We start from the raw sequence: 19,278 nt of genomic DNA, 5'->3' as shown, positions 1-19,278 counted from the left end.
CTCACATCTATCTGCTAGGCGCATGCTGCAGGTACTGGCTTTCGCACGAACTTAATGTAAGGAGAAAATAAATAGAGAAAAATACGGTTATTCCGATGACGTCACCCGCGTTTCAGATGGGTTGAGCACTTTGTTGGGGTCGGTCGCCAGCTTCAGCCGCCGCAGAGCGTCCCACTCCGGCCCGTCGTTCAGCAGCACGCCTGCACCGGCCAGCTCGGTCAGCCGGGCCTGCGCAAAGTCCTCGCTCACCACGAGCTTCGCGGAGCTGTTTGTCACGGGGCTGACTTCGCTGGGCGTCCGCGGATGCAGTTCGCAGACAGGCACCGCTGCGTGAGCTTCGCCGAGCCGCCGGGCCATTTTCACCAGCTTGTCCGCCTGTTTTCTGTCCGTTTTGAACGCGCCCACGCTCTCTCCCGTCGGCAACGCGCAGTGCGCAAACCCAAAGTTGCCCACGTACGTGAGCGGCGACGCCGCGTGGTCGGCCAACTCGACCAGCCGGTCCACGTTCTGCGTCCGGCACAGCACCACACACGCGTCCGTGCGCGGCTCCAGCGCGAGCTCCATCTCGCAGACCGTCGCGAACTGGCGCCCGAGCGGTGCAAGGATGCGCAGCGTCTCGGGCGACGCGACGAACGTCGTTCCGTCGGCAAGCACCACCTTGGCGCTTTTCACGCTTGCGAGCGGGTACCCGTTGACGGTGCTGCCCGGCGTTGTCAGACCCAGCCAGGAGAGCGCCAGGTCGAGCGGCCGCGCAGCGTTCATCGCGCTCAGCCCGCGGCTGTTCGCAAACGAGCCCACGTCCGCGTTGCACTCGCACGTGACGGTGTTTGTGCGCTCGTTGTACGCCAGAATGCGGTCCATTCCGCCCAGGTCCACGGTCAGCCCGTACCGGTCCCTGGGGTACCCGTCAAAGGGCACTCCGACATGCACCGGCACGCGGTACAGCTGTGCCAGCTTCATCACTAGCGCAAACTGTTCGGTGTCCCTGGGCCGGATCCGGTACTGTTTCGCCGTGTCTGTGTCCTTGTGAGACCACAGAACAGAGCCCAAGCCGGGTTTTTCCGCCATGACCCGCCACAATTCCTCGTCCACGTCGTCGCTACTCAGGTTGAGCTCTTTTTGGAGTTTCTTCACACACCGCTGGAACAGAGCGTAGTCGGCCGGCGCATTGAACGAGCTCGCACGCAGGTCGGCCTTGGTCGTCGTGGAGCCCGCAGGAAACAGGTCGCGCGGCGGATTCTGCCGCGTGCTGGTGCGGCCGATGGCAAACCCTGCCCCGAGCGCAACCACCACCACGAGCAGCTGCATGCTGAAAGGCGATTCCCTGGTGGTGCCCGCGGTCTCCGGAACGCGCGGCCGTCTGGATGTGCGCGCAGAAAGAAGACGCAGGCCGCCCACGGCCCGCTTGCCGGACGAGGCGAAACAGGTGCGAAACATTACCCCACAAACTGGTGCACGGGTGAGTTTCATGCGACAGCCGGCTACAATTCTCCAGTCCAGTCATTACCTATATACACTCACTTGCGCAGCTGCGCGAGGAAATTGTTCTGCTTCAGCTTCTGTCTGTGCAGCTTCTTGGCCTGCTTTCTCATGTACCGGAACTCGTCGGTGGCTTTGAGCTGGGCCTCCTGGGCCTCCTTGTCGAGCAGCGTCCACAGCCAGTCCGGGTACTCCTCGTCCTTGAGCGCGACAGCGGGCTTGCCCGTCTTGAACACGTGGATGTTCAGCGGCGTGCCCTCCTTGACCGACGACTGCAGCAGCGCGCGCGCCGCGCTGAAACGTCTCACCAGCGCCAACGTGAACATGATTAAAAATTTTCCAGCCTACTTTTCTCTGCTTTCTGGCTGTGCTAGCTGAGTCCACGCGAGAGGCCGCCGGCCGTAGCAGACTGTAGTTTCGCGGCGTCCAGACACACTCCGGCCGCCGGCGTGTGCTCAGGATCCACGGCCTTGTGCTGCCCGTCGTTAGAGGTCTCTGCAGGCGTGGTCTCCGCCAGCGGGACCGGCAAAACGTGCCGACACCAGGTTCTTCTAATGACCTCTGTTTTCTACGCACTGTGGCCGAAATAACGCGCCTTCGCGAGAAACGGCTGTCCCGGCCTGTCGACGAGCGGCGAGCCCGCCTGGTCGACAGGCCAGCAAATGTCCATCACGTCCTGTGCCCACGCACGGTCGCTCTCGGAGAGCGGCTCTGCGACGGCTCGGTCAAGCCGCGATTCCTTCACGGCACAGCGCACAACCCCGTCCCGGTCCCGCCAGAATGACTCGCGGTACAGCACTTTGAGCACTCGCACGTCCAGCTGCCGTTCGCGCGCAGCGTTGTACAGCGGCTTGAACGCCAGCTGCTTGTCGTATTTCGCATCACATCTGTACCCGTAGTGCGTGCGGAAATAATTGATGGCAGCCACCGCGTTCCAGATCTCGCACGGCTGCCGTCGCAGGAAAAACAGAACAAATGCTCTAACCAGCCGCGGGCTTGGCGGCGTCTGCGCCCAGTCCATGAACCTAAACGCCGTCTGAGGCCCACTGTGCTCCAGCAGCCGTGGTAGGAACAGCATCGAGAAGTGCACCCTCAAACAGCTCGGGTACAGAAATTTTTTGCCGATTCTGGATCCGCCCAGCTTCTCTGCCACCTGCGCCACGACGGGCCCCACCAGCGACTCAATGTCGATCTGCTTGAACATCATCGTGCCCAGACACGCCAGGCGGCCGTCAAGGGTGCTCAGCTTCTCGAAAACGAGCAGAAACGTGTCGGCGTCCGGCGGCAGTCGCTGCACACGCAGCCGCTCAAACACCCAGCTTTCGAAGTCGTCCTCGTCGCACTGGCACAGCTGCCGCTTGGCGGCGATCGCCCTGTTGTACGTGCCAACCGCTGGCGTCTTGCGCCACCGCGAATAGAGGTCCAGCATCGCCACAACGTCACGCCACCTGCCACAATCGTATAAATAACGACAGATGACGTCCAGCGTCGCAGCAGTGTGCAGAAACTCGTACTCGGTGCCCAGAAGACGCAGAACCCCCCGGACGGCCTCCTCGTCTTGCCCGCGGCTCACCAGCTGCGCCACATACCGTCCAAACTCGGTTTTCCGCACCTCGCTCAGCTGCACTATCCAGCCGACGGAACGACTTACTGTGCGCCTCTGGGAGTTCGGGAGCACGAATTGGCGCACCAGAGCCGTGTCCCGAGACATGGCCCGCGCAAAGTCGCCGCGCACGCCCTGGTTCAGAGCCTGGATCAGCCGCGGGAGCCCGAAGTCGTCGGCGTATGCGCCCTGCCGCGAGAAGTCGCCAGCCCGCACCATGCGTCCGCGGCGCGGCAGCAGAATGGGCTCAGGCCGGCGCAGGACCACGGCGGCGAGCTCTGCCGCGCACAGAGCCCGCAAGTCGAGCGCGCCAGTCGCGTCCCAGGATAAAGCACGGCGCATCTCGTAGGTCCCCTCTTTTTCTGCTTACCCCGGTTTTCGCCTGTTCCTATTACACAAAACATTACATAAGCAGTCGATCGGCTACTGCAGCGGCTCGGACGAGGAGGAGAGCCTGTTGAGGTGGAAGTAGACGTCTGTGCCGTAGCCCTCCATGCTGATGAGCTTGAGGTCGCCCGAGAAGTAGCGCGCGTACAGTCTGCTGTGCGGCAGGCCGACGCCGAGCCCCATGAACGGCGGCTTGTACCCGTTCTCGGGCTCGACGATCTGTTTCGCAGAGGTGTAGAAGTACGTCCAGATCAGCGGCACCACCGAGCGCGGGATGCCGCCGCCCTCGTCGCTGACCTTGATGGTGATGTCCTCGTTGCCCTCGGACACGATCACCTTCACGGGCGGGAACTCGATGTCCTCCATGTTCTTATCTGGGTGGAGCGAGGAGTGGTGCTCGACGGTGGCTCTCAGCGAATTTTTCAGCGTCTCGAAGAGCATGTGCACGAGGTGGCCCGGCACGTACATGAAGTTGAGGTCCTCTGGCGCCCAGAGCTGGACCTTGGGCGCCTCCATGATGTTGTAGTGCTCTTCGCACGCGAAACGGGCGGCGTCGATGGCGTCCTGGGCGATCTCCATCACGTTGGTGTCGAGACAGATGATGCCGACGTAGTTGTCGTTAGTTATGTTCATGGTGCTCTGCTCGTACAGGGCGATGGTCTGGCCGATCAGCATGCGGATCCCGATGCGGCTCATGTAGAACCGGTCGAGAAACTGGTTGATGCTGCCGTCCAGATACGCAAAATTATTTTTGTGCTTCCAGTGCTGCACGCCGCGAGCGATCGTGGTGACGGTAGCGTCGTGTCTCCGTTTGATTTTCACGAGCGTCTGGTTGACGAGCTTGTTGTAGTCGAGCACGTCGCTGGTGTACGCCACGTCCGACGGCGTGGGCACGTAGTACGCGCGCCGGGTCGGCTGCCGTCTGGGAGCGTGGTCTGTCTCGTCGCGGGGGCGCGCGTGGAGCTGCTCGATCACAATGCCGTCGTCCTCGAACTTGGTGGGGCGCGCGGCGGAGTGGGCGCCCGGCGTGGCGGGCTTTTCCTGCGACGACGGGTACAGAACTGCGCGCATCTCGTCGCTGATGGACGGCTTAGGCAGCGACGTGAGCTCCTCGAACGACTGGGCGTACCAGTCGCGCACGCGCTGGATCGACGGGTCGTTGTTGAGCCCCGACGGCAGCTCCTCGAGGTCCTTCACGCGGTGGCTGAGCCGGATGGGCAGCTCCTCGACGATGAAGTTGGAGGCATGGAACACCGATCCGGGCGACGGCTGCGGCCCAAACTGGACCATCTGCCGCAGCGACACGCCCGTCTGCGGCACACGGGCAAGCTTGTAGATCTCGCGGCGCAAAGAGTCAGTCAATTTCCAAGAGGACATGGAAAAATGGGGCCATCGAAGAGTCTGCTGTCAGAAAATAAAAATGGTTCAGAAAAGGTGACTAAATTAGCCAAACTAGAGCCCCGGCCAAACGGTAAAAGTACTAAGTGCATGAAAAAAATAATAAGTGCAACAATAATTAGCAAAGAAAATGCAAATACACCGCGCCGCTTACCGGCCGCCCACCGCAGTGAGCATGGCGCCGTTCACGTCGTTCAACAAGTTATTCACCCGCTCGCGTCCGTAGTGTAGATTCTCGTTCAGGAGTCCCGTGAAGCGGTCCTTGCCCAGCATCAGCCGCCCCATGAGGTTGCGGCTGCCGTCAATCACGTTCGACACCAGCGTGAAGTTGTCTAGAGTGATCAGCTCGAGCTGGCTGCCAATCATCACCAGCAGCAAAAGCAGCATGAACGGCAGCCAGAAGAAAAGCAACCGCTTGTCCGCGTCCAACGTCTTCTGAGATGACTTGAGCGCCAGCTCCAACGCCTCCTCTGACGAGTCCTCCGCATCCTGGGTCTTGGCTTCCACCCCGTGGCCCTGGAAGTTGAGTAGCGCCCTCTCGCCCTCTTCCGTAGGGAACAGCTCCTGGTACGACGGAAGCATCTCCTCGCGCGCGTCGTCCGACTGGTCGCTGTCGCTCAGGCTTGGCATTGACGACACGTTCTTCGCAAAAGCCTTGCGCATCTTGAGCCACAGACTCACGCCTGTAGCACGCGTCTTCTTCTTTCTCTCGGACTTTGCCACGTCCGGTGATGATTCCGCCTCCAGGTCCTCCTCGTCGTCTGCCTCGAACTCCATCTCGTCCTCTAGCTCCTGCCACCTCTCATCAGGCGAGTCGTTGTCGAAGAAGTCCGCCTTGTTCAGGCCGCACTTGCCAACGGCAACAAACTTCGGGTCGAACGCCGGCTCGTCGTAGTCGTCGAAAATCGACTCGATCGACTCGTTTGAGAACCGTCTGTGGCTAGATGGGAATTGCGCTCCTTTCGTGTCATTCAACAGATCCAGCACGTTTGAGTCCGAGACGTCCCTCAGCGAAATATCGTTGCCTAGCCTCATAGACGCAACCGCGCCGTAGTTCACCAACAGCTTGATCAGCCCCCTCTGTCCGTTGATAAATGCATAGTGCAGAGCAGTCAGATCGTTCAAGTCCCTCGTGTCGACCTTGCACCCGTTTTCCACCAAATAGCGACACAGCTTGGCGTATCCCTTGATACATGCAAGATGCAGCATGGTCTGTCCTTCCAGAGTGCAAATGGCCCAGTTCGGAACGGCGATCGGCGAGTTAGGCAGTTTCAGCATCGACAGGAACTTCAGCAGCATCTCCTCGTGACTCAGAGACGTTTTGGATAATTCTGTCATCTTGAGAGTGGCCTCTTCGACCCACTCGTCATAGCCTGCCGGCTGTGGCGACTTTTGTCGTTGCTGTTGTGGCATGTTGGAACTGTTGTTTCCGATAATACGTTTGGCGATGTTCTTGGCGTCTTCGAGCTTTCCGTTCATTTTCAGACCCACAATCTGAAGGGCCAGCTCCACCAACTGCCTGTCGGAGTCGTCGGTGTACGTGAAAACTTGCTGCGACGTGGAGTTCAATATTCCCGTTCTTCCCTCTTTGGACGAGTCTTCAAATGTGACTAGAACCGGTCCTGCTTGCGATGCCGGCGGCAGATACGTCACGATGGTCGAGTCGGACCAGCAATGAGTGGCCAGCGCCACATTAGAACCAAACTTGACTGCAAGACCCGGCCGGAAATTCGAGCCCAACAAAGTGACCTCAATGCCACCTCTGATAGGGCCTTGGGCGGGAATAATCCGTTGGATCGACGGCACCGACTGCTGCGAGACAGAAGAGTTGTTGAGCGAGCTGGCATGGTTGATTCCAGATTGGCTTTGTGTGAGATTAGCAAACGACGCCTTTTTCTCGGGCGTACTCGAGAAAATACTCGTTGCCGAAGAAACACCAAAGCAATTCTGCGGCGAGAGATTGTCGGAGCTCATTGGGGAATTTGCTTCTCTCTTGCTGACGCTCGACGAGAACGAATCCTGGCGTGCTCCCGGGGCAGGCTTCGATCTCTGCTGCTGAACGGCATCGTAATACGTTCCGGTGCTGTCTGCCGGAGATAAATGTCTCTTTTGACGCTTGTATGCCCTCGAATCGTCTGTAGCTATAGGTGTTTGTTGTCCCAGGGCGTAGCCCGCCATTGCAACATGAGCGGCTGCGCTGGTGCTAGTATTTTCGCTCGAAGACTCGTCGATCGAGTTGATCGTCGTTCTTTGTTCTTGTTTGACTTGCAATTCCTGCTCTGGCGAATTCGACTGCTCACCATCCTTTAGCAGCTTCTTTCTGTCCATAATAAGGATTGGTTGGGAGAGAGTTTTTCCTAGTACGTTACCGTCAGCGTCCTTGAGCACGAAAAATAGCTTGAACCCGTTCGGCTCCTGGTGGTGTCTGCAATAGCACACTATCCTGGTCAACAGGTCAATCGACTTGACGTTTGTGGCGTTACCAGTAGGTCTAGGAAACGAGATTACCTCCTTGGTGTTGAAAATGATGGCTCTTCTAGGAACATTCAAATTCCAATTGATAGAGTCCTCGGCGATGCCACGTTTGCGTCTCGACGCCCGCTTCATTTCTCTTCTCATGCAGCGTTTGCAAACGTTGCAGGATCTCAGTTTCTGATACTGGCCGTCGGCGGTGGCCACGTTGCTGGCACCAACCACAAACGTGTCGAGGAAGAGCATATGAGGCTTGACGTTCTCTGGAATCTCGTTATTTTCCAGGGTCAACTTAGGCTTGGCTATGGTGTCTCGAGGAAGATGGAGCAGGAATTGTGGCGGTGGAGGCGAGATATCCAGTTGAATCTTCATTTGTGTCTCGACCCGCGACGATGACGGAAGCTCCTTAATCTCCAGGTTGTACATCAAGTTGTCGTTGCAGGAAATATACTCCGGAGGCAGGGTGCTGGTGGTGACGTCGTTTGAGTCGCCCCTCGTCTGAATTTTGTCCGAAAGCTCTTCGAAGCTGGGCAGTTCAGGCACGTTCGCAAAGCCGCCAAACTTGAGCTTCATCAGCAACTGGCGACTTTTCTCAAACATTTCAAACTCTTCCGACTGCCCGCCCGTGTGGACATTGTCATTGTACGTGTCCTCCGGCATAATGAATTCTGGCATGTCGTTGTATTCCATCTTAATGTCGTGCGATCCTTGTCTAGACAGCTCGTTTTTCACGAACGCGTGCAACTCTTCGTCAAAATGATTGCGTTCGTCTCCTGCTCCTTGTTCGTATAATCTCATATCGAGGAACTCGTCAAGTACGTCTTTGCCATCAAAATGGGCGCCGAGCATCTCCTGCATCGGCTCGCTCATCTGGGGGCTCATAGAGAGTAGTCCGCCCATGGTTTCGTTGTTGTGAGTTGTACCCTAAAGAAGGCGCGACCTAGTTTGGTTTGTGTGTCGTGAAGGCGATTACAAGTTCTGTGCCGCAGAGTAGCGTCCTCTCACTGTTGTCTATCACCTGAGGGTAATCGTAAAATAGATAAATCGGTTGGGAATGTGATTGATTGTAATTTATAGGACCCACTTGTTTTAAAAAGCAAAAAAAGTATTGAAAAAAAGCAGGGTTACCCGGAGATGATTAAGAATCATCAGCAGGTGTTGGGAACCCTGTTGGACTTGCTCTTTACGACTCCAGGAGACATTGCCGACGCTACAAAGTGTTGCATATGTCACGGGAGTCATGCAAGTGCTTGCTAAATCACGGGCTGACGTAAAGATGCCGGCTTATTGCGTCTGTGCTGCCATTTGACATGATTCAATATTTTTTTGGAAATATGAAAATTATGTAAGATAAAAAAATATATTTCAAAAAAATAAATAAGCTTATGACCGTATTTCGCATCATCACAGGTTCATACGAGCACACGTTGCTGTGTGTTTCGGTGACGCTTCCCGATGAGAAAAACAGCCAACCGCTATTCCAGCCCATTTTCCATTTCCAAGCACATTCGCTCTCCATCAGGGCCCTAGACATCGCCAAAAGATATCTTGTTTCGGGGTCCAACGATGAGCATATCAAGATCTACGATTTGCAGAAGAGAAAGGAGCTCGGGACACTGCTGCAGCACCAGGGATCGATCACGAAGCTTGTTTTCTCAAACGACGTCGACGAAAACTCCGAGTATCTCACCCACAAGAACGGCAAATGGCTACTGAGCGCAGCAGAGGACGGCAAGATTGTGATCTGGCGGACCAAAGACTGGGAGCAGTTTGGTATCCTGAAGGGTCACACGGCCAGAGTAAACGATCTGGCCATCCACCCGTCAGGACGCGTGGCCATCTCTGTGAGCGACGACAAGACTGTTCGACTGTGGAATTTAATGACGGCCAAAAAGGCGTCTGCGATGAAGCTCAAGGGAGTTTTCACGCACGGCCAGTCACCCAATCTGGTCCGTTTCAGCAGCGACGGCGAATTCTTTGTTGTAGGGCTGCTCAATAGACTTATGGTGTACCGAACTAGAGAGGCCAAGATCGTGGCTATTTTCCAGCTGAAGCAGACACTGATGCAGATGGAATTTTTAGTGCTGGACGGCAAGGAGTATCTCGTTCTAGCAAACGGAAACGGAACGATACAATTCTACGACATTGCGCAGATCACACAGGGAAACGAGGAGACAGAACCACTTGAAAAGCCCGAGTTTGAGCTGCAGGGCCACGCGAACCGGGTCAAGGATTTCTCCATCTACGCAGAGAGAAAAGATAACGAAACTAAGTCTTACCTGGTGTCAATCTCGTCGGACGGCAAGATCGTCGTCTGGGACCTGAGCATACGGGACCAGGTGGCCGTTTACGATACGGGAGAGCGGCTGAACGTGGTTGCTACCGTGAACGAGAGTGTCGAGAAAGCGCTCAAGCCGCGCTTCGATCCGCTGCAAAAGGAGGCGGAGAGCGAGTACGAGAGCGACGGCGAGGTGGTTGTGCGTCGCGAGGACAGAAAAAAGATCAAGAAACGGCAGAAAAAACTGCTCAAGGTGGAACGGGAGTAGACATTAATTTATTAAAATAGTCTATTAACTGTTCAATCTGGCGACGTGCTTGTCGAACAGCGCCTTGGCACGTGTCCAGACCGGCGAAGTGTCTCTGTGAGGCAGCTCTTTCAGCGAAGGAAGCAGGTCGCGGACGAAAAACTCGGACGCCTCTCTTGGGAGTAGCGAAGGCAGATGGTCGATGCTGATCACCGAGAGCTTAGGGCCCTTGGTGGTCTCGACCCGGACAGTGGGCTCGTTGAACACCGTGGCGACCGTGTACACAGGGATAGGGTTGTGCGGGTTGGTGGTGTCGGCCGAGACGTCGACAATGGTTCTGAGCTTTCTGTTCTCGTCGTTCAGGGTCTCAAGGTTGCAGAACGGAGGAATTGGCTTCGAGAGGTAGATACAGTTCACAAAAATGTCGGCGTCGACAATCTCCTTGAACGGCCCGCCCTTCGCAGTCTCTGCCATGTCCCATTTGATGATGTTTTCGTCCGGAATGCCAACCTTGCGGCACAGGTCGATAGCTCCCGAACCGCATCTGCCCAGAGCGCCGATGATCAGAACTGTAGGTTTTCTGCCGGCCTTTGCGACGCCCTCGTCCAGCATCTTCTTGACATCAGCCACAAGCGCAGCCTCGTTCGGATATGGGCTCACTCCCCCGAGATCCTCGGAGTCTGGGTGAGTCTGCTTGAAAGCCCAGTCCTCCACGCCCAAAGCTGCACCTGCAAAGCCAGCGTAGAACCCAAAAGCGGCAACACGTCTGCCCTGGTCGTTTTCCAGAAATTCGAGATCGTACAGAACACCGTTTCCGGCAGGGAATCTGGACAGAACGTCTTTCCAGCCGGCCTGGTCTTTGTAGCAGTGGGCGAACTGGATGTGTTCATGGACCAATGGGAAAGACTCCTCTGGTAGCTCCTTCAGTCCGAGAATAATTCTGTCCTTAGGCGCGTTGACCCACGAGCCCTCTTCGACGATGTGGGCTCCTGCCTGCTCGTACTCCCTCCAGTCGAAGGTGGACTGAGACGATTTCTCGACGAAGATCTCGAAATCCCCGGTGTCCAGCAGCTCCTTTGTGGTGGAAGGTGTGAGGGCTGCTCTGGCCTCCAGCGGCTTTGTTTCTGCTCTCAAATGAAGAATGACTTTGGCCATTGCTAAAAGTAAATTAGATGACTTTTTAAAATAAATCAGTCATTTTTGAGTGAAAAAAACCGCACGAGTCGACGCGTCGAAAAAAAAATATATAGAAAATCAAACAAAACCTGTTGATCCTTCTTTTGAATCGCGCAAAACCATGTCCACAAACAGCCCCAACACGTCGACGCTGACGATCTCGCCGCTCGTAACCAACAAGCGATCTAAGGAATACTTCCAGACCCCGCCCAACCTGCTCGGCCTGAGCGTCAACCAGCAGCAGAACGCCCATCACCGGGTGTTCTCGTCCCCCAACGTCTCCAAGTCCGTCAACAGCAAGCTCAGCACGCTGACCAGCAAGGACGAGGACGAGGAGACGCCTCTCACACAGGCCGACAAGCTGCGACTGTGGCGCCACGATGCCCTGATGCAGCACCATTACAACACAGCAATCTACATTGGAGACAAAGTGCTGTCGCTAACGGGCGATCCGAACGACGCCTTTTGGCTCGCCCAGGTGCATTTCGCCAACGGAAACTACCAGATTGCGCGCAATTTGCTATCAGGCCCGCACTTTGAGGAGTCTGTGAGCTGTAGGTACCTAGCGGGCCTGTGTTTGGTCAAGCTTGAAAAATACGACGAGGCGCTGGACGTCATTGGCGAGGTGAATCCGTTCAAGACAGATCACTCGGTGAAGAACCCGGATGGCGGCGTCAAACTGGAGGCGTCGATGTGCTACTTGCGCGGGCTCGCGTACAGTAAACAGAATAACTTCGACAGGGCCAAGGAGTGCTACAAAGAGGCAGTGTTGGTGGACGTGAAGTGTTTTGAAGCATTCAACGAGCTCATCAGCAACCATCTGATGTCGCCCGACGAGGAGTGGGAGCTTTTGAGCGAGCTGAACTTTGACGACGCAGACAACAACAACGAGCTCGTGAAGCTGCTCTACACGACGCGACTCAACAAGTATAAGAACATGGCCACCTTCGAGGAGGCCGAACAGCGGCTCAAGGAGGAGTACAATTTGGGTGAGAATCTGGACATCCTGCTCAGCCGTGCTGACCTGCTGTTCATTCAGTGTAAGTTCCAGCAGTGTCTCGACCTGTGTGAGCAGATCATCAATCACGACGGGTTAAACCTCTCCGTGCTGCCCAATTATCTCAGCTGTTTGCATGAGCTGGGAGGTAAAAACAAGCTGTTCCTGATGGCTCACAAGCTGGCAGAAAACTATCCTAATCACCATATCACATGGCTGGCCATTGGTATCTACTACTTTTCAATCAAGAAGACGAACGAGGCGCGAGTCTTTTTTTCCAAAGCCTCGATGATCCATCCTAACTTTGGGCCGGCGTGGATTGGCTTTTCGCACACATTTGCTGCAGAGGGAGAGCACGAACAGGCGATTAGCGCCTACGCTACCGCCTCGCGTCTCTTCCCCGGCATCCACCTTCCTAACCTGTTTTTGGGCATGCAGTATTTGCAAATGAACAACCTCACGCTCTCGCAGGAGTACCTCATGTCGGCGTACTCGATCTGCCCGACCGACCCGCTGCTGCTCAATGAGCTTGGCGTGCTGCACTACCGCCGCTTGCAGCTGGCCAAGGCCGAGAGTTTCTTTCAAAAAGCGCTCGCAGCTGCCAGTACACTGGACTCGAATGCCAAGGCCTGGTCGTCGATTCACTGCAACCTTGGTCACGTGTACAGGCGGCTGAACATGCTGGATAAGTCGCTTAGCCATTTCAACAAGGTTTTGCGCATTTCGCGCAACGATGTCAACATCTACTCTGCGATTGGGCTACTGCATCTGAAGATGGGCAAGATCTCCAAGGCGATCGAGACGCTGCACGTGGCGCTGTCGATCCAGCCCAACGACCCGATCGCGCTGGATCTGCTGAACAAGGCGCTCGAAAGCAATCTGCAGATGAACAATAAACTGCTGCTGGACGAGCCGCTGCCGCAGAAGTCTGCGTTCCAGACACCGATCAACAAGCCTACCAGAAACCTCAAGTTCATTGGTGAGGACAACAGGAGAGACCTCGACATGATCGCTGAGGACCTGAAACAGGGAGAGGACTCGAGCGACGACGACGACGCGGTGATGGAGATCGAAAGTGAATGATTGCTATTGATTGCTATTGCATTGTATAACTATATGAATGGGACGAGAAGCAAAAAGAACGAGAAATACGAGATCGACGCAGACGATGCTGCGCCCTGAAAGAACGACAGCGGCTGGAGCGAGGAAACGGAACTGGCGGAGGTGCGAAGCGTTGAGGCCAGCGTGGAGCCGGATTGCACCACAGGGCTGCCCGTCGTTGGCGGCTGGCACTTCTCCTCCGTGCACGATTTCACCACCGTAATCGAGATCTGGGTGTGAGGTGTAGAGACCAAAGACGAAGCGATTCCAGAGCTGGAGCTTGTGACGTGTGCTGGAGTCTCTGTAGACGAGGAAACTGATGTACTTGTTTCAAAGGCTGTCGCTGACGGTGTTTTTGGAGTTTCAGATGAGCTTTCCGTTTGGCTTGTCTCTGCCAGTGAGGAGCTCGAGGTAGCTGGGGTTGTGTTTGCAGATGTTGCTGGAGCGGAGCTCGTCTCTGGCGGCTGTGTAGTTTCGCTAGACTCTGGACAGGTAGTCACGTACGTGGTTGTTTCGTTCGTCACTGTCGTCTCCACCACCGATTCGCTAGTCTTGCACTCGGTGCAAACGGTCTCCGTCGTCGTCGAGGCAGAAACTTCTGTCACCCACGTGCTGGAGTACTGGACCGGCTCCGAATGAGAACTCACATGGACGTCTTTGTTGCACTCTGTGCACGTTGTGACGGTGCTGGACTCAGTGGCAGTTGGGCAGGCGGACGACGTGGTGTACGTGGAGAGAGAGCTGGAACTGCCGGCAGTGACGGTGATCGTGGCCACATAGGGCTGGTTGCAGCTGTACCAGGAGGTGGAGAGGAGTGTGGAGGAGGAGGAGGAGGAGGAGGAGACAGGGCTTGAGATGGAGCTGGTCGAGTTCGATAATGGCGTTGTGGAGCTTGACGAGATGGATGACCATGTGGAGAAGCTGGTGATGGAGGAGCTGGAGGTAGAGGTGGAGGTAGAGGTGGAGGTAGAACTGGAAGTATAGCTGAAGGAAGAGCTGGAGGAGGAGTTCGACAGGGTGGACGACGCGGTCGACGAAGACCACGCGGACGTAGTGGAAGGTGTCGAAGGTGGGATGGAAGATGTTAACGATGTAGATGACGTCGAAAACGTCGAGGCCGGAGTCGACAACGTGGATGACAGGGAGGACGATGAGCTTGAGCTCATCGTGGATGTTGAGTGAGTTGAGGAAGTGGATGAGGAGGAAGAGGCAGATGATGATGTGGAGGAAGTGGAGGAGGACGAGGAGGTCAGCTTGGATGTACTAGATGATGACGACGACGACGCAGAGGATGTGGAAGAAGTAGTCGACGTGGACGAGGTGGTGGAAGACGAGATTGAAGTGGAGGACGTGGTCGACACAGATGAGGAAGAAGACAATGTCGAGGAGGCAGAGGACGACGTCGACGAGGTGGTCTTGCACGTCTCGCACGTTAATGTGGTCGGACAGGCCCTCGAGGTGACGTAGGTGGTGGCGCTCGTGACCGTGCTCACGTGCCCGTCCCATCCGGTCGTCGTGATGGTAATACCCTCGGTCTGTGTGAACGGCACGTCGCAGGACACAAGGGAGGTGACTCTGCTGGAAGTCTGCGACGAAATGTCGCAGTAGGTGACCACGACCGTCTCTTGGCCATAGTCGTTGACAGACGTCGAGTAGCTGACCTGCTGCCAAGTCTCCTTACCATCCACGGTGACCAGTGTTGGAACGTAAGTGACGGGGACGTATGTGGTCACAGTTGCGCGATTTGCGGTGACGGTGGTGATAGAGCCGTAATCGGTGGTGGTTTTGCAAACGAGGCCGCCGGCGTAGCAGTATTTCGAAGTGAGTGTGGTGTACTCCTCTGCCAGAGCCGTGGCAAGAAGTATAACGAGCGAAGACAGGACTCTCATGCTTTGTTATCCGTCATTTGAATGCCCAGCCTTATATACCCTGGCCTATCAGTTCTGTTTCGAAATATGAGACGTCTGAAATACTCAAACGTCGTCCTTTGAAGCCCCGATTTGGGAGCCCGAACGATTTTTTTTTTAGCCTCAGATCCGGCATTCCTAATTTGGACCTCAAAGGAATTTTGCAACCAGGCACAGTGCACCGAGAACGACCCAATGTCGTAGCGAATGCTATAAATAAACCTGAAACAGGCCCGACACAGCTGCGAAACTCAGCTCTTGTTCTTGTTTTCGTACAGCACGAGGTTGAAGATGGCCATCCGTGCGCGCTCCTTGAAGTCGGAGATCGTGCAGTGGTTATTCAGCGTGCGGATAGCGTCGTAAAATCCAAGCTCGATCAGCCGCAGCGCGCGGTTCTTCGGGCTCAGAAACCGACGGAAGTCGGATCCGTCGCCCGCGTCGACGTCCATGTCCTCGCCGCTGTCGTCGTCGTCGTTGTCGAGGTCTGACCCCGTAGTTTCCTCGCGCCAGCTCAAATTCAGCACTGCCCACACCACACTCAGCCGGATCTTCCAATGGTCCTCGTCGTCCGGCACGCGTTCCGAGTACTCCAAGAACCCGACCAGTTTCTTTAGCAGGCGCTGGTTGCACATGATCAGTGCGCGGTTGTTCTCGTTGGACGCGGCCAGATGCACCACCACATAGATAATGGCCACAATGACGTCTGGATTGGATGTTTTCTCCAAATGCGCGCACAAAAAGTCCAGGAATGAGGACTGGCCCGTGCGTCTGGCGAGCTCGGACGCAGAAAAGTCGGCCATGATCTTATTTGCGTAGTTGAAATGGCCCACGGCGAGGTTTCGCAAAATGTCGAACGAGTGCTCCTGAATCCGCTCGTTCGGGTCGCCGCACAGCTCAAAGATCTTGTCCAGACTGACAGTCGTCTGGAAGTTCTCCTTCGACTCGCGGTTTCCGCCAAACAGCGAGTTCTTGATGACCCAGAGCGAGTTCATGCGCAGGGAGTCGTAGCGCGACTCGTAAATGAATCGGCGCAGCAGCAGCGCAAGCTCGTCAGACGCGAGCTCGTGCTTGACGGCAGAAAACTCCACAATCGAGTTGGACACAATGCCCAGTACCACAGACTTGAGCCGGATCTCGTCCAGGCGCAGCTCGTCCGGACAGTTCTCGATAATATCGTCTGGGATGTGCAGCAAGTCCACCAGCTTGCGCACCAGCTTCAGCTCCACCAAGTACGTGCGCAGCAAACTGGCCGACCGCGACAACGATCGCAGCAGGTAGCAGCTCGACAGGGTAATGCGGTTCGATAGCTTGAGCACGCCCACGTCAGCGGGCGTGGGCTTGCGGCTGTCCAGCTCGCGGTAGATTTTCGCGTGCCGCGTGATCGAGTCCACAATCACAGGCGCGACGTCGTACCGGATCACCAGCTCGCGGTAGTCCTCGCGCAGCCCGGCAATGCAGCTCAGAATCAGCAGCGAGTCCGAAATCTTGTACAGGGTGTCTTCGTCCAGAAACGTGCGGTCTGAGCTGTAATTCGCGGTGACGATCGACGCGATCGTGTCGACAAAGTTCACCTCCACGAGCGCGTCGCTGTTGCTCGGGTCCTCCTCGGCAATCTGCGACAGCAGATACAGCGGCGACATTGTGCGCGGGATCTTGTAGTTCGAGCTGAGCGTGTACTCCGGGCCGTGCGAGTCCTTGGTGCGGCTGATCAGATGCACAAGCGCCTCGATCAGCCGCGCGTGGCTCGTTGTTCTTTCCTTCGGATTGCGTATATGCTTTTTGGTGTATTGCACCAGCACGTTGACGCTGCTGAGCTTGACATTGAGGTCGTACGAGCCGAGAAACGTGGTGAGCACAAAGTACAGCGGCAGCGGCAAGTTCAGGTCTGCGCGGTCGATCAAAGCCAACAAATGTGCGAGAGCGTACAGCGGTGGACTCAGATCGTTCGACAGCGCCTCGAACGCGTGTTCCGGCAGCGTACGCGGCAGCTCGACGCACTCCGGAAACCGTTTGAGCACTGAGACGTCGCCCGAGGGGCAATTCAGCCGCAACGTCTGCTGGAAGACCGGCGAAACGACCTGGGCCAGCCGTCTCATGAGCGGCCGGTACAGCTGCCACAGCAGCTCTGTGTGGCGCAGAAACGGAATCAGCAGGTAGGTGTTGAACAGCAGGGCGGGCGAAGCGGCCGGGTCGCGCAGAATGCCTGCCAGGACGCCCACAAACTGCGCGTATTCCCGCTCGTCCTGGTATTTTTCCGACAGCGAATTTGTGGAGAGCAGGTCGATCAGCGTGCGGAAGTTGATCTCTGCTAAAACGGCCGGATAACGGATCGTGCTTTTCACGAGCACCTCAAAGATGTTGAACCGCAGCAGAAACTCGACGTTGGTGCGCAGATAACTGAAAGACTGGACGATGATAGCTGTGTTTTGCAGAAGCGTCTTGTTCGACTCGGTCAGCAGGATCTCGCCCAGGACCCCGAAACTGTCCTGCAACTTAGCTTTCTCTCTGTCGTTGCCCAGCACGGCTAGCTTGATCAAGTCGATTTGCACAATTTTCTCATCTGCAGAGAGCGATTGGAATGCTAGGAGGGACATGCAGATGGAGAAAATAAAATAAATTAAACGAAATACTCTAATTAAAATTACTCATTTTATTTTATGGGGAGAGACCCGCTCATCGGAATTGTTGGCAAGCCGTCGAGCGGCAAGTCGACGACGCTGAACTCGCTGACCGATGCAAACGCCAAGATCGGCGCCTTTCCGTTCACGACGATCGACCCGAACCGCGCAACAGGGTATCTCCAGGTGGACTGTGCGTGTGCGCGATTCGGCAAGCAGGACCTGTGCAAGCCGAACTACGGGTGGTGTTCTGGCGGCAAACGGCACGTGCCTGTCGAGCTGCTCGACGTGGCGGGGCTAATTCCAGGCGCTTCCCAGGGGCTCGGGCTGGGGAACAAGTTCCTCGACGACCTTCGCCAGGCCGACGCCCTGATCCACGTCGTGGACGTTTCTGGGACGACCGACGCGGAGGGCAAGGCCACGCGTGGATACGACCCTGTGCAGGACGTGGAGTGGCTGCAGGACGAGATCCGGCTGTGGATCGAGAATAACCTGAAAAAAAGATGGGGGTCGATCGTAAGACGACACACGGCCACCAAGTCGTCGATCGTCGACACGCTGCGGGCGCAGTTTGGCGGGTACGGGGCCTCAGCAAGCCTGATCGCCAAGGCAGTCGACTCGATACCGAACCTGCCCCCTTTGGAGCAATGGGACGACCACTGGATCACGACAGTGGTGCAGCACTTCATGAAGTTCAAGTTCCCGACGGTATTGGCGCTCAACAAGATCGACCATCCGGACGCAGACAAGAACGTGAGCAAGATCCTGCTGAAGTACCCAGACTCGAAGGCAGTGCTCACGAGTGCCGTGACAGAGGTGTTTCTGCGCCGGCTGGCCAAGCAAAACTACATCCGCTACGAGGAGGGCACAGAGTTCATAGACACGCTCGAGGATCTGGGTCCGGACAGCGGGCTGAGGCCGCTGGACGAGAAACTATTGCAGCGCATCGATAACATCAGAGACCTGGTGCTGTTCCGTTTCGGCTCTACTGGCGTGGTGCAGGTGCTACAGGAAGCGGTGAAGATTCTGGACCTGGTGCCCGTTTTCACCGTCAGAAACATACAGACGTTCACGGGCAGTTCCGGCAACCACGTGTTCCGAGACTGCACGCTGGTCAAGAAGGGCACGAGCGTCGGCAAGGTAGCACGGCAGATCATGGGTGAGGTGACGGTTGCGGCGATCGAGGGCGTCGAGGGCAAACGCATCAGCGTCGACGACACGGTGGACGTGGGCAAGAACGACATCCTGTCGTTCAAAGTGGTTCCTGGCGGCCTCACGTCGTCGTCATAGATAGAGTAGCATGAAACGCAGGACATCCGTACACCGCCACGGTAGCGGCAGCATGTGTTCCTAGGAAGTCAAAATTTTCACTGAACTCGTCAGCCGACGTCCGCACACCCCGCACCTTGTAGATATTTCTAGCAAGCATCATTTCCCTTTTTGTTTTCCCAAATTATCAACTATTGACGAGGCTTGTATTCTGCGTTTACGGCTGCTAGCTACGTATTTTTGTCCGTTCATATCACACCGTTCTTGACACCGACACCAGTTTGTCCCCTTGTGTGCCCACTAATTGGAGCCGAAGAGCACAAACATCAAGCTGACCTAGTTTTCA

The 19,278-nt window shown here is 56.1% G+C and overlaps 12 protein-coding genes across 12 annotated transcripts; 3 read left to right on the top strand and 9 right to left on the bottom strand.

The window, feature by feature from the left end:
* Positions 1-112: 112 nt before the first annotated feature.
* Positions 113-1,308, bottom strand: KL911_004267 (uncharacterized protein; the record flags this gene model as incomplete). Its single annotated transcript, XM_043199539.1, has 2 exons — positions 113-582; positions 720-1,308. 2 exons carry the CDS (start codon positions 1,306-1,308, stop codon positions 113-115), a joined length of 1,059 nt encoding a protein of 352 aa, XP_043053091.1.
* Positions 1,309-1,517: 209 nt separating this feature from the next.
* Positions 1,518-1,805, bottom strand: KL911_004266 (uncharacterized protein; the record flags this gene model as incomplete). Its single annotated transcript, XM_043199538.1, has 1 exon — positions 1,518-1,805. The coding sequence occupies one exon, from the start codon at positions 1,803-1,805 to the stop codon at positions 1,518-1,520; it is 288 nt and encodes a 95-aa protein (XP_043053090.1).
* Positions 1,806-1,849: 44 nt separating this feature from the next.
* Positions 1,850-2,683, bottom strand: KL911_004265 (uncharacterized protein; the record flags this gene model as incomplete). Its single annotated transcript, XM_043199537.1, has 2 exons — positions 1,850-2,047; positions 2,108-2,683. 2 exons carry the CDS (start codon positions 2,681-2,683, stop codon positions 1,850-1,852), a joined length of 774 nt encoding a protein of 257 aa, XP_043053089.1.
* A 235-nt stretch (positions 2,684-2,918) lies between these two features.
* KL911_004264 (uncharacterized protein) lies at positions 2,919-3,424 on the bottom strand (the record flags this gene model as incomplete). Its single annotated transcript, XM_043199536.1, has 2 exons — positions 2,919-3,328; positions 3,418-3,424. The coding sequence occupies 2 exons, from the start codon at positions 3,422-3,424 to the stop codon at positions 2,919-2,921; spliced, it is 417 nt and encodes a 138-aa protein (XP_043053088.1).
* Positions 3,425-3,505: 81 nt separating this feature from the next.
* KL911_004263 (uncharacterized protein) lies at positions 3,506-4,846 on the bottom strand (the record flags this gene model as incomplete). The annotated part of the gene is made up of 1 exon (XM_043199535.1): positions 3,506-4,846. The coding sequence occupies one exon, from the start codon at positions 4,844-4,846 to the stop codon at positions 3,506-3,508; it is 1,341 nt and encodes a 446-aa protein (XP_043053087.1).
* A 171-nt stretch (positions 4,847-5,017) lies between these two features.
* KL911_004262 (uncharacterized protein) lies at positions 5,018-8,239 on the bottom strand (the record flags this gene model as incomplete). The annotated part of the gene is made up of 1 exon (XM_043199534.1): positions 5,018-8,239. The coding sequence occupies one exon, from the start codon at positions 8,237-8,239 to the stop codon at positions 5,018-5,020; it is 3,222 nt and encodes a 1,073-aa protein (XP_043053086.1).
* A 485-nt stretch (positions 8,240-8,724) lies between these two features.
* On the top strand, positions 8,725-9,885 carry KL911_004261 (uncharacterized protein; the record flags this gene model as incomplete). The annotated part of the gene is made up of 1 exon (XM_043199533.1): positions 8,725-9,885. The coding sequence occupies one exon, from the start codon at positions 8,725-8,727 to the stop codon at positions 9,883-9,885; it is 1,161 nt and encodes a 386-aa protein (XP_043053085.1).
* Positions 9,886-9,909: 24 nt separating this feature from the next.
* Positions 9,910-11,019, bottom strand: KL911_004260 (uncharacterized protein; the record flags this gene model as incomplete). The annotated part of the gene is made up of 1 exon (XM_043199532.1): positions 9,910-11,019. One exon carries the CDS (start codon positions 11,017-11,019, stop codon positions 9,910-9,912), a length of 1,110 nt encoding a protein of 369 aa, XP_043053084.1.
* A 142-nt stretch (positions 11,020-11,161) lies between these two features.
* Positions 11,162-13,120, top strand: KL911_004259 (uncharacterized protein; the record flags this gene model as incomplete). The annotated part of the gene is made up of 1 exon (XM_043199530.1): positions 11,162-13,120. One exon carries the CDS (start codon positions 11,162-11,164, stop codon positions 13,118-13,120), a length of 1,959 nt encoding a protein of 652 aa, XP_043053083.1.
* Positions 13,121-13,149: 29 nt separating this feature from the next.
* On the bottom strand, positions 13,150-15,027 carry KL911_004258 (uncharacterized protein; the record flags this gene model as incomplete). The annotated part of the gene is made up of 1 exon (XM_043199529.1): positions 13,150-15,027. The coding sequence occupies one exon, from the start codon at positions 15,025-15,027 to the stop codon at positions 13,150-13,152; it is 1,878 nt and encodes a 625-aa protein (XP_043053082.1).
* Positions 15,028-15,296: 269 nt separating this feature from the next.
* On the bottom strand, positions 15,297-17,639 carry KL911_004257 (uncharacterized protein; the record flags this gene model as incomplete). Its single annotated transcript, XM_043199528.1, has 1 exon — positions 15,297-17,639. One exon carries the CDS (start codon positions 17,637-17,639, stop codon positions 15,297-15,299), a length of 2,343 nt encoding a protein of 780 aa, XP_043053081.1.
* A 63-nt stretch (positions 17,640-17,702) lies between these two features.
* On the top strand, positions 17,703-18,953 carry KL911_004256 (uncharacterized protein; the record flags this gene model as incomplete). The annotated part of the gene is made up of 1 exon (XM_043199527.1): positions 17,703-18,953. The coding sequence occupies one exon, from the start codon at positions 17,703-17,705 to the stop codon at positions 18,951-18,953; it is 1,251 nt and encodes a 416-aa protein (XP_043053080.1).
* Between the last annotated feature and the right edge of the window lie 325 nt (positions 18,954-19,278).

Source organism: Ogataea haglerorum (assembly GCF_019207285.1).
Source record: "Ogataea haglerorum isolate 81-453-3 chromosome Unknown 81-453-3_NODE_12_length_311171_cov_96.283249, whole genome shotgun sequence".
NCBI classification, from domain to species: Eukaryota; Fungi; Ascomycota; class Pichiomycetes; order Pichiales; family Pichiaceae; genus Ogataea; species Ogataea haglerorum.
Note: the sequence above shows the minus strand (reverse complement) of the source record. Positions and strands in the feature narration are given on the sequence as shown.